The sequence below is a fragment of the Adiantum capillus-veneris genome, chromosome 5 (genome assembly GCF_014529385.1).
Source record: "Adiantum capillus-veneris isolate H3 chromosome 5, ASM1452938v2, whole genome shotgun sequence".
Classification (NCBI taxonomy): Eukaryota; Viridiplantae; Streptophyta; class Polypodiopsida; order Polypodiales; family Pteridaceae; genus Adiantum; species Adiantum capillus-veneris.
This window is the reverse complement of record NC_140935.1, coordinates 125120854-125133110: the sequence shown is the minus strand read 5'-3', so window position 1 is coordinate 125133110 and position 12257 is coordinate 125120854. Positions and strand designations below refer to the sequence as shown.

At 44.1% G+C, this 12257-nt stretch overlaps 1 protein-coding gene across 1 annotated transcript in view; it reads left to right on the top strand.

Annotated features, from left to right (window-relative positions):
- Window positions 1-3670: 3670 nt before the first annotated feature.
- The window catches only part of LOC147458054 (uncharacterized protein At4g37920-like), a 28359-nt gene continuing 19772 nt past the window's right edge, over window positions 3671-12257 (top strand). Inside the window, exons 1-2 of the mRNA XM_086512808.1 lie at window positions 3671-3959; window positions 4186-4544. Of these exons, the coding sequence (XP_086368934.1) occupies window positions 3785-3959; window positions 4186-4544 (534 nt within the window). The 5' untranslated portion in view covers window positions 3671-3784. The remainder of the gene's footprint in view (window positions 3960-4185; window positions 4545-12257) is intronic.

Below are 12257 nucleotides of genomic sequence, written 5' to 3'. Positions count from 1 at the left end.
TACAGCTTAAGGATAGTATGAACCTTAGGATTTCTATAACCTACTATCCACTTGACCGTTGAGAATATCTTTCAATATGAAGCCCGATATGATGATGCAAGTACAATGCTATATATAGTGTAAGCTTTGAATGTGGGGGCTATACTGTAAATCATTCTCCTCTTCACGTATGTTTAGAAGTCCTTTGCCACATTCATGTAAAGATTTGTCTCATTGGTGCACTACCAGAGTCGTTGCTTGTTATTTTGCCTCTTCGACATAATTCTTCGATAACAAAAGGAGGAAGAGAGCATGGTCAAACCATTTCTGCAGCTCATTTGTAATGGAAATTGCCTATGAACTTTGAGAGTAGCGAAATTAGGAAATTAGATAAAGCACTTTAGTGAGATTACTTTGTGAGCATAGAGAGTGAACTTAATTGATGGTAGCAACATAAACATGGTACTTAATTAACTTGGCATGAACAATACTTTTGCAAGAGAGAGAGTTTAGAGAACATGACAATAGTTGAGGACCGGATTTATGTGGAGGCGGTCCCCCCTCCAGTAGGCATTTGTATTATAGGTTCTCCCATTAAGACATACTTGGTATAATACAATCTTCCTTTGGGACCTAGGTGATGCAATGAAGATGGAAAGCTTCATGCATCACGAGCATAACATAAACTTTGTAGAAAGCAGTAACTATCCCAAGCCTCAAACACCTTTGAAAGTAGCGGGGAATGAGGGTAGGGAAGAGGAAGAAGAAACATTTCATAGGAGAAAGAACTAGTTCCTCACTTATCATCACTCTTCTTGATAGCTTACATAATAGCATAGTAATGAAGATGGAGAAGATGACAAGCTTAAGCATTGAAGCATGGCTCTTGGTTGGATTTTTATTCCATAGCCAAGAGTATTGGTGTAGGCTCCCAGCTTCTCTACTAGCTTGGAGAAGGAGATGGAGCTCTTGATCTTTGCACTTCACACAATGAGAGTGTGTGTGTGTGTGTGTGGGAGAGTATACCCCTCAAGCATGCCCCTAGCTTGACCCCCCCCTTGTAGCACAAGCTTGAAGCTCATTAGACCCCTGCAAAACGGCCAATCACATGCAAGATGCATTACAAGCAACAGAGGGGACTTGATAAATGCAAAAACAATTAATTAATTCCACTAAATTATAATTGGACCCCTTGGGAGGCCAACCAATAGGCTTTAGGCACACCATGAGGGCAACATGAGAAGGAACTTGACAAGTGTCCTATATGATTTCTTTGTACCAAGCTTGCCTTGTGTGAGGGTGTGTGTGTTCTCTCTCTAGCCCCCTTTTGTAGGACTCGCCCCCTCCTTGTAGGGATAGTTGTTTACTTTGTGCACACCTTACCCTCAAGCACCTAGTCAGCAAGCATGACAAAGCACCTCAAGCTTGGGTAATGTTCCCACAAGCATCTCAAGCTCCCTCGTCGGCAAGCACAACAAGCACCTCAAGCACCGTATTCAACAAGCACGACAAGCATCTCAAGCATCTTAGTCATCAAGCACGACAAGCACCTCAAGCTTGGACCAGGTTCCCACCTCAATTTCATCCCTAGCTTACCTAAGGTCAAAGGACTTTTTAACACTAATTTTTGGAGGTCTTCAATGAAACTAACCCTAAGGTCTTTTAAGCTCCATTGGGTAGCCTTGCTCTTTGACAGACCATCCCTCATTTGGACCCCTTTACCATTGGCCCCATGGTGAGATAGATCCGTAAGCACATGTCTATATTCTAACCCTTGTTCTCGTTTATTCTCCCTCATTAAATGATCAGTTTATAATGAGAAAATCATTTGGGTTGGTTAGATATTAGATTTTATGACATTACCTCTCTCTTGAAATCATAGTCGTCCTCGACTATGAGGTAGAAGAGATAAAGCCTTAATCACTAGTCAATCTTGCTTATCGGGTAGAGTATCCCTTTTTACCCTACGACATCTTTCCAAGATGGATGACTAATCCATTTGGTGCTTGGGAGACATGGCTGCCGCAAGCACGTCTACTCTTTAGTCCATTTTATTCTTCTAAGTAGAGTGACAAGTTCTACTTGGTGTTTTAGAGACGCCGTCATCACAAACATGATTCTAAGTATGCATACTACTTAAATTTGTGCACAATAAAAAGAAAGAACTAGTCTTATAAGACAAAAACATTGATCATTCGAAAGAGATTTGTACATTTGCTTACTCTAATGTAGCATTGTAAGCATTGACATATATCTAATCTGCATCTATAAGTGGATAAGGCAAAAAACTCCATGAGTGCCGCGTCTCTACCCCAAGGATGTGAGCAAGAAGACTAGATCCGTAGAGAGAGAGAGAGAGAGAGAGAGAGAGAGAGAGAGAGAGAGAGAGAGAGAGAGAGAGAGAGAGAGAGAGAGAGAGAGAGAGAGTGGGTAGAAGATTGGCCATTGCAAAGTGTGCATTGCACTATGTTGGTAAGAGCGAGCAAGATCTGCTATATGCGGGTTACGCGAGCTCGTGGCTTATTAGGGAGAGGTCATGGGCTCAAGACAATCGGGAGGAGAAGTCCCGCATTTGCTTTTAGCACTTTGCAAAGTTTTTGAATTAAAAAATGTGCATCGGATGGCCCACATGCTCCAAACAGTAGATCCCATTTGAAACACGCCCATGAAAGACTCACTCTAGCCTAGGAGCCTAGCCTCAGGACTATATGACACGGGCAAAGGGGCATGGGATCTATGGTGAGAGTATCGAGTGTCGTAGATCTTGTCGGCACCGCAATAAATAATCTCGAGTACAGTAATCTCGGGTACCCAAGATTACTTTTTGTACACGAGATAACTTTCAGTCACATTTGGTATAAGAGTAATCTCGGTCCCATACCATCACAAAAAATGCGCGGGTGCTCTTGAATAGGACATAGGGGTCGCAAAGGTGAGATCAAGGGCTCGAGGCTTGGGTGTGAAGTAATCTCGGGTACAAAGTAATCTCAGGCACCCGAGATTTACTGAGCTTACTTTTTGTAATCTCGGGTACTCGAGATTACTTTGCCACGCTAGAGATTACTTTGCCATGATCTGCGTCTCTCCTTCTTCCCATCGTAGATCCCACCCGCTCAATGCCCGTGTCACTTAGTTCCCAAGCCACCCTGGGCTCCCTCCCCTCGGGACTAAGTGACACGGGCATGGGAGGGTGGGATGTACGGTGTGGGAATTGTGGATCGTAGATCCCACCCTCCCATGCACATGGTAGAAAGTAGCCATTGTAGGTAGTTTCTCTTGTTGTGGAAGTTAAAACCTTCTATAAATCTCCTGCTTGGTCTCGAGACTAAGTAACACAGACATGGGAGGGTGGGATCTACGACGGGGGGATTGTGGGCTGTAGATCTGGAATGCGAGTACCTTACATTACAAAAGTAATCTAAGATAAAAAGTAATCTAAGGTATCCGTGTTTCAAAAATAAACTAGGGTATCCCATTTTAAGGGCATGGGGTTTGAACTGGTGACCTTACCTATGAGAGAAGCAAGCCCTAACCACTTCAACATGCTCATGTTCTAAAACATGAGGACCCTAATTTACTTATAACATGTATGCAAAGCGACGATAATCGAAAATAATCCAAGGTACTTTTTGTAATCTAAGGTACCCTAAATTACTTTCGAAGTCGCCACTTAGATCTGTTACCCACAATCCTCCTGCCGTAGATCCCACTCTGCGATGCCCGTGTCACTTAGTCCCGAGGCCTGCTGGCCAGGGTAGAGATTTATAGAAGGTTTTAACTTCCGCAGCAAGAGATACTACCTACAATGGCTACTTGCTACCATGTGCTGTCCGTCTCGTCTCGAAATGTAATGTCTGCCTGTTTGGAGCACCTTGCTGCTTCAAATGATCGCACCCATTCTTCTCTGCTCTGCGCTCCATCCTCCTCTTCTTTCTCCCCTTACAATCTTCCAGAGAGTGAAGCCCCATTGCGCAGAACGGGTAACACACACACACACACACACACACACAAAAACACACAAAAGAGCTCTCTTGCTTGCTTGCTCACGATTTCAAGGTTACAGATTACGCACAACTCAGCAACTTTTGTTGATTCTCTTTGCTAGAAGGTTTTTTAGTCCAAGACCTTCTCAGTAACCTTGTTGATTCCATTTTCTGCTTTGAATTCAAGACCTCTTAACTGTTTGTTTTTCGTTTCTCTCTTCAGTGTTTCGTGCTGGGCAATCAAAATCAGAGACTTTGACGACTCCTTCCCCGCCTTCATCTCGCAAGACAAAAGCCAGGCCCTCTAAGAAGCAGGCCAAAGAAGAGGGTCTTCTGTTTGAGGATACCACAGATTTTGAGTTTGAACATGGCTACACAATGAGACAAGTGTGTGACAGGCTCATCGACATTTTCACGCAGGAGAAGACTAGTGAGGTTGAATGGCGCAAGCTTCTCCTTCTTGGTGATGATTGGGATAGAATAAAGCCTTACTTCTTCAAGCGCTGTAATTACAAAGCAAGTTTAGAGACAAACAAGCTCAAAAAAGCAAACCTTCTTTCTTTTTGCAGCAAAGTGAAAAAGGTACGGCTCTTTTTGTTTGAATATCTCAGTGAAGTGCACAAGTGTCTAGGGAAGTATTTGTCAACATTCCAATGTAGCGACTGGGAAATAGTAGTAAGAACCTAAATTTGGGGTTGGAAATAGAAAAAATAGTGCTTTCTTTGAGACGAGGGAATTGCTTCCAATGAATTTTTCACACTTATCTATTGGTTGTTTTGATATATCAAGTGAATGAAAAATTCAGTCAAAAAGATTCTTGGCAATTACATGAGTTTGCTTAAAGGGAGATGAAGTCATTAGTCATGGCATATGATACATATTCTCTCCTCATGGTAAGGCCTCCTTGGGTGGAGGTTCACATCACAATGTCACATTGTAAAGGAGGGAGTGCATTCGTACATAAGCTGCATTGTAAGAACCACATCAAGTGCGTGAGTACTCTGTGAGTAGGTGTGGGTGCATGATGCATGGTTTGCTGAGTGTGGGTGTGTTGTGTTTTTTCTTTTGTTTGTGCCCTTGTTTAGGGAGGATAAAATAGAGAACCATTTATGGTATTCACATGCTAATTACTAAATTAATCACTCAAAGAGATTGGAGTAGAGTGTAGATACAAATTGACTACTAGATTGAATAAAAGTGAGTACAATGAGACTCATGATATGGAGCTAGAGTAGGCATCTCATATGGTATCATATATGATATCATAAGAGGCTCCAAATCAATCCAAATTCTCTAGAGAACTCGTGGGTGCTCTTAAAGGCCTTTAATGAACCCTTTTACTAAGTCTTAAGTGAGTCCACACCCTCTAGAAATGGGTCCCATGGATATTTACACCCTTGAGGTGTCTTTTGCAAATGTTATCACACGATTTGTGCCACCTAAGCATTCGATAGATAAGAGGTGATACACACAAGCATAGGATAAACCATAAACCTAACAACCAACATCGAAGGCTTGTAACATTTGTGGAAAGAGAAGGGGCATCCTCCTTCCAAGGGCTTCAAGAAAGACAAAGGCAGTACTAGTAGCAGTCCGAAGCCTAGAAGATCTATTTGTTTAGCAAAAGAAGACAAAGAAGAAGATTAGGAATAAGCCAACAACAACCTTCTAGTTTCGTGCGACTACAACTAGGACGACATTCTCTAGCTTATTTTTTTGCCTTTACCTCCAGTGTATTTTGTTGGAGATAGCCTATATTAGTTTGGTCTCGGTCTTTATACATCTGTTCAAGGGGAGGTGTGCAATGTCTCTTTGATTAGAAAAGTTTTGTCTGCTAGATTAGGGATGGTTTCCTGGCTTCGCATTGTTATTTTGCTCTTGGATCAGAGTGTGTCAAAGTTGTTAGATATCATAGTCTACACCCCAAGGGGAGAAGCGATCTCTCAACCACTCTTGAAACAAGCTTTATTGCTATAACTAATTGCAAATGCTCATCCCCTTGAAGTTGAGTTGTTCCTTTGCTTCTTCTCCTTGGATTGTAAAGAGTTGATCACATCTTGCAAGTTAGGGCGTCGAGTCCTCTTCAATGATGGTAACTATTTGATCAAAGCTAGATGGCAAGGCTCCCAATAGGACGGTAGTCTTGTCCATAGGTGCACCACAATTTACCTAGGTGAGTTGTTTGATCATGCTTTTAAGGCGCTTGACCAGGCTCACTATATCTTCATCGGGCTAGCTTGGAGAGATCCTTCTTTAGTCTTACGCTACTCTTCTTTCTCCTAGCCCTAAAATTCTTCTCCAGTGTTTCCCATACAGCTGATAAGTTTCACAATCATCTTTTAAATGTACATAATTGTCATACAATGATTCGATTATCATTCCTAGTGCTTGCTTATCCTTTGCTTGGTTCTGTGCGCTTATAGCATGTGTAGGCACTTGTGCCCCATCAGTCAACGAGGGATTACTAATTGTTGGCTTGACTATTCTCCAGTGTTTCCCATACAGCTGATAAGTTTCACAATCATCTTTTAAATGTACATAATTGTCATACAATGATTCGATTATCATTCCTAGTGCTTGCTTATCCTTTGCTTGGTTCTGTGCGCTTATAGCATGTGTAGGCACTTGTGCCCCATCAGTCAACGAGGGATTACTAATTGTTGGCTTGACTATTCTCCATGACCCCTTCATTAGGTAGTCCTTCAAATTTTTTTGCCATGTGTAATTTTCTGATTGCTTTCTCTTCCATTGTGCAAATTAGAGAGGGCTTAGCTTAGGAGACTCTTAAAACGACAATGTCTATGTCAAGTGCAATAGAATTGAAAAGGTGAAGATATAGGTTTTACACTTTCACAAATCCCTTCTTCTTTCCTTGCGTTAGTGATTGCTTTTAACTTGAATGATGGTTCCTTTCACTTTCCTAAAGAGAGGGAATGAGAGAGAGAGAGAGGTAGAGATGTGTAGAGGGAGAGAGAGAGAAGAGAAGAGGTGAATTGACACCTAATGGGGTCCCAATCAACCCTTCTCAAGGGCCCCCCAAACCGTTGCTGATGTGGTATTTGCTTTTGATTGTGCAAATGGAATGTACACACATGAAATACCTCAAGTATAGACTCTATTGACTCGAACGGGGATTGTTGCCTCAATAACTCCTCAAGATGAAGCACCTTTGAGGCTGATTTGATGCACCTTTGGATTCGTCTTGATGTGGGATTGCAAATGGCCACCAAGGGGTAGATCTCGGGCTGAATTGCACTCCCGATGTGAGAGGAATGAAGGGCTGAAAACGCAGACCTCGACGATGCCGATGATGGACATCAATGGGAGCACTCGAGGCGGTGAGGAAATGGCCGAGGAGAGGCTTGTTGGTCTACCAAAGTACCGGATTGCAACGGGAATGCAATCGTGTGTAGATCCGAGCCATTTCCCGGTGATTGAAAGGGCTGAAATCTGAAATCGCTAGGGTTGATCTACTGGAGAAGCTAGTGCTAGGGCCAAACACTGGCAGAACTGGACCAAAAACGTTGGGGCTGATCTGGTCCAAAAACGCTAGGATGCTCAGCTGCTCGCACTAGGTCAAACTGATGCCAAAATGTGGGCTTGTGCTCTTACTACAAGCGGTTGATTTGAAAGTTTGCGAAGATTGCTTCTCGGTTACATATTTTGACACAGAAATGGGCTCCTTTTTCTTGGGGATCATCAGAGATTGCAGCTTTCAAAACTCTAAAAGAGAAGTTGACAATTGGTCTAGTGTTGGTATTACCAGACTTGCAAAAGCCATTTGAGGTTTACTGTGATGCGTGTGGTCGCAGACTCGGAGCAGTCTTAATGCACGAGGGCCATGTTGTAGCTCATGAGAGTAGAATGTTTTCGGTACCAGAGCGGGTTGTACAGATTTATGAAAAGGAGCTGTTGGTAGTCATCCACACTCTTACTCAGTGGCACCATTTTCTACTTGGAGCTGATTTTACAGTATTCACCGATCAACAAAGTTTACGATACTTCTTGTCTCATCAATAGCTCTTGGACAAACAGATGAGATTGTAAATATTTTGTCGCAATTTTACTTTCAGATGGTCCATTTAAGGAGAAGAAGAACTTGGTGGGCAGACACGATGTCTCGCAAGCCACAAATTTTGGCTATTTCGGCGATTCATCATTAGAATTTTGAGGATATGGTTGATCATACACCACAGATGGAGATTTTGCAGACATCTTTGATGAGTTGTAGAGTTGGGCGACAGTTGCGGGCTATGCTCTAAAGGAACGTTATTTGATGCGGAAGACTATGTTGTGTGTTGCTGTCACAAGACGGGCACCACGTGCCAATAGAGAAGAACAGATTGAACAGACTGTTAGTGTTGGGTTTAAGGCCTATGTGCCTTGACCGGTCGCCCAGGTCATGGGCGCCCGCCCACTGTTATCCTATACTTATAGTGAGTATACTGTATAGGGGGAGCTTCCACTTCACAGTCTCTCCACCCACATCGTGTGTCTCCTTCTCTCTCTCTCTCCGTCTGTGGTGCTCCCCGATCCCCTTCAATTGGTATCAGAGCTATGGTGACCGTGGAGAGCACGACGGCTTTGAGAGCTTCGAGGCGATAGCTCGCTCGCTCTCGACGGTAGAGAGATTAAGAAAGCTTGGAAGCTTTGTGAGAATGCAATGGGAGCTTGTGAGCTCAGTTGAGAGTGATGTATGCTCTTGTGGAAGCTCAGAAAGGAGTGTGGAAGATTGTGTGTAAGTAAAGGTGTTGCCCTAAAACTGTGTGCGTAGCAGCACTGTTTTCAGATTCGTTTTTCTCCTTATAGAATGCAGATCTGAGAATTCTGTCTTGTGTGCCTATCCGTTTCGACGTGGTCTACATCTTTGCAGAAGAAACTTTTTGCAAATCCTCACCGTTTTGCTGATATTCAGCTCAGACTGACTGTATACAGAAAATTCCAGATTTTTTGTTGTCGCATTGTGTGCGAGTTTGATGCACTTTTGGAAGCACGGGAGATGCTTGAAGTTGAGTGCATAAATTCTGAGCTGAAGATGCAATTGCAGCTTGTGTTAAGCTTGTGGTTTGAGGGTTTTTTGGTAGACTTGTGCAATGAAGTACGGAGGCGTTTACACACCACCGAGGCGGTCTCTTGAGAGACGCATTTTTTTGGAGCACACAGGTGGAGCTTCTTTCACTGGTTTTCACAGGATGTGATTTTGTGCTTGGATTCATGGTCTTTGCGGATGGTTTGCATATGGTTATGGCGCATGGTTGATGCCCAATATACATGCATTTTGGCGAGCACTTTCAAGTGCCGGTGAGCTCTCTTGAGAGCATTGTTTTCGCATTGATCAAGTTTCCGGATTGCAAATCTTTTGGCGCTTGCTTATGCACGGTCACTCCGTTGACGTACGTTGAGTGCGGATTGCCATTGTATGTGAAAATGTGGAGCCATTTTGGCATTTCTACTCATTGGCATTGAGTAGTGTCATGGTTTATGGTAGAGATTGTACTTGAGTTTTTTGCTCAGTTTTCAGGGGAAATTCTGTCGGATTTTTCCCAGATTCTCGCCATAGTTTGTGATCGAGTGTTTACTCTCACTTTGACAGGTTTTGTCAGTTTGGACACAGTTTTGTGTTTTTGTATCCACTCTCGCAAGAGTGAGGAGTTGTGTATCTTTCTTTGCTTGAGACAGTGGTTTGCTCTCGGATGGGAGAGTCTTGTGATCTCGAGCATTGTTTGCCATAGTTTTGCAGAGCTTATGCATGTATGTTGAGTGTAGTTTGATGCGCATTGATTGCTCATTGTATTGAGCTTGCAGAACAATGGTTATTTTGTGTTGATAGCCATTGTGCGTCGAAACTTTGGCGAAATTTTCCCAGGAGTTTTATGCGTATCATTTATGCGATCTAGGTAGAGATTGCAGGTTGCACTCAGCATTTGCGTGCGGTGTTCTCTGCATGTGGGAGATTTGTGCGTGTGTATGCATTGATACCGCACAGTGTGGGCTTGGTGATTAGCTCACAGAATGCAGTGTGATACTAGAGCATGCGAGGCTTGTATTGACATTGCGGGAGCTCTATTTTGGAGTGTGTCTCACAGGTTTTACATTGTGTTTCTTGCCATATTTGTAGACAGTTTCCAGGTGTTGTTGGTGAGGTGGTTTTGCTTTCTAGTTTGCTACATTGTGCTCATGGCAAAGACAGGTGATCGCTCAGATTATGATCTCTCCGAAATGTGCATGTTTGATGGGTCAGACTTTGCAGCATGGAGAGAGTGTATGCTTGATGCATTGACACAACGAGGGTTGCATCGACCATTGAGTGGTGATGCAGGTAGACCTTCAAACATGTCTGACGATCAGTGGCAGGAGCTAGAGGAGATGGCACTATCTACACTCTCTTTGCACCTTGCGGAATCTGTATATGCTCTTGTTATGTATGAGACTACTTTGAGAGCACTTTGGCGCAGATTACATGATATGTATGATAGATCTGAGTCATCACGGACTCGTGTGAGACATGTACATTCACGAGTACGTCGACAGGTGATATGTTGGTATTGTGGTCATTCTGGACACGTTAGACGGCGCTGTTTTCGTCGTATGCGACATCGTAGGAGACATGGCAGTCTCAGAGATGTATGTAGTGATGCCATGGATTCAGTTCCTTTGACAGTTGAGGCAGATGTAGTGTCGGAGTATACTAGTGACGGGAATGTCACTTTTACCTCGAGCTATGCACGAGATGCTATACATGTGGACAGTGCACTCCCTTCGCAGTGGTTGCTAGACGCAGATGCTATGTTTCATGTCACGTCGCATCGTGAATGGTTTTGTAGCTATTCTAGCGGGATGCTTGGCAGTGTACGTTTGACCGATGGATCGGTGCATGCGATAGCAGGTGCAGGAGATGTGAGACTGCTATTACCGAGTGGTGCATCTTACTTGTTACGACATGTGCGCTATGTACCAGATTTGACAGTGAGTTTGATCTCGATTGGTCAGCTTAGAGATTGTGGATGTCAGATTTCGCTACGAGAGCGAGATTTTGTGATGCATTTGGGTTCGCTAGTGATTGCGAGAGGTGCCAGGAGTGGTATAGGTTACCCATTGCATGTGGATCACGGGAAAGACAGTGTTGTCTCTGTGATCATGCAGCCAGGTAGAGAGCGAGAGAGCAGGCGTGTCTCTTTTGCTTGTGGGTTGCAGGATGCTTTACATGGAGTGCAGAGCAGTGACCTTGTTGTGCAGGTTGCGTCTACGGATGCACAGGTAGAGCGTGACAGCTCTAGTGAGTCACAGCAGGATGAGTCATCAGAGGTGATGACAAAGATGACTCACATGGATGTTGAGATGTCGGCTATAGTGGAGTCATTTCTTGATATGCTTATGCCAGAGCTTGATGCAGATTCAAGACAGATGGATACTCTTGGTACACATGTGATGTGGTGGGCACGAGGAGTCACTCCAGAGCTCGGAGTCAGAGTGCCATGGTCTCTATGATAGGGGACAGGATTGCCATGAGTTGAGTTCTGAGTTGGAGGTGGCAGAGGTTGCCAGGGTTGCATCAACGTTCGGTGTCCTCATGTACGAGATGTTGATCTCGAGGCCCGACATAGCAGCTGCAGTGGGAGCATTTGCAGCAGGGTTGATTAGTTGTTCGATGACAGATCTCGGCATAGAGCATAGGGGAGGTTTACAGGTATTGAACCGATACTTGCAGGAGTGCATGAGCTCTTGTAGACTCTTTGCAGAGCTTGGAGCTAGCTCTGTGTGGCTTCCGCAGTGGGATGTTTGTCTATCAGTAGAGCCGGATGCACTAGCTCATCGAGAGTCAGTGGGAATAGGTTGAGAGAATCTCTCACCTTCTATTGGGTGTACACTAGTAGATCTTGCTTAAAGGCACATTGGCCTTTAAGTGGGAGGTTGTTGGGGTTAAGGCCTATGTGCCTTGACCGGTCGCCCAGGTCATGGGCGCCTGCCCACTGTTACCCTATACTTATAGTGAGTATACTGTATAGGGGGAGCTGCCACTTCACAGTCTTTCCACCCACATCGTGTGTGTGTCCTTCTCTCTCTCACTCTCCGTCTGTGGTGCTCCCCGATCCCCTTCAGTTAGCACTTCAATAACAACTGAACTGAGAAAGAGAGACGACACGCGACACGGAGCGGCGGAATTCCACCCCAGGGAGTATTGGCCCCAAACCTTGGCGCCCCTTTCGGTATTTCTTTATATTACATCAACACAGTACAAGCTGGTACTCCAGACTTTGCACCTTCTCCAGGAAGCATGCCAAAGAATGAGCCCAT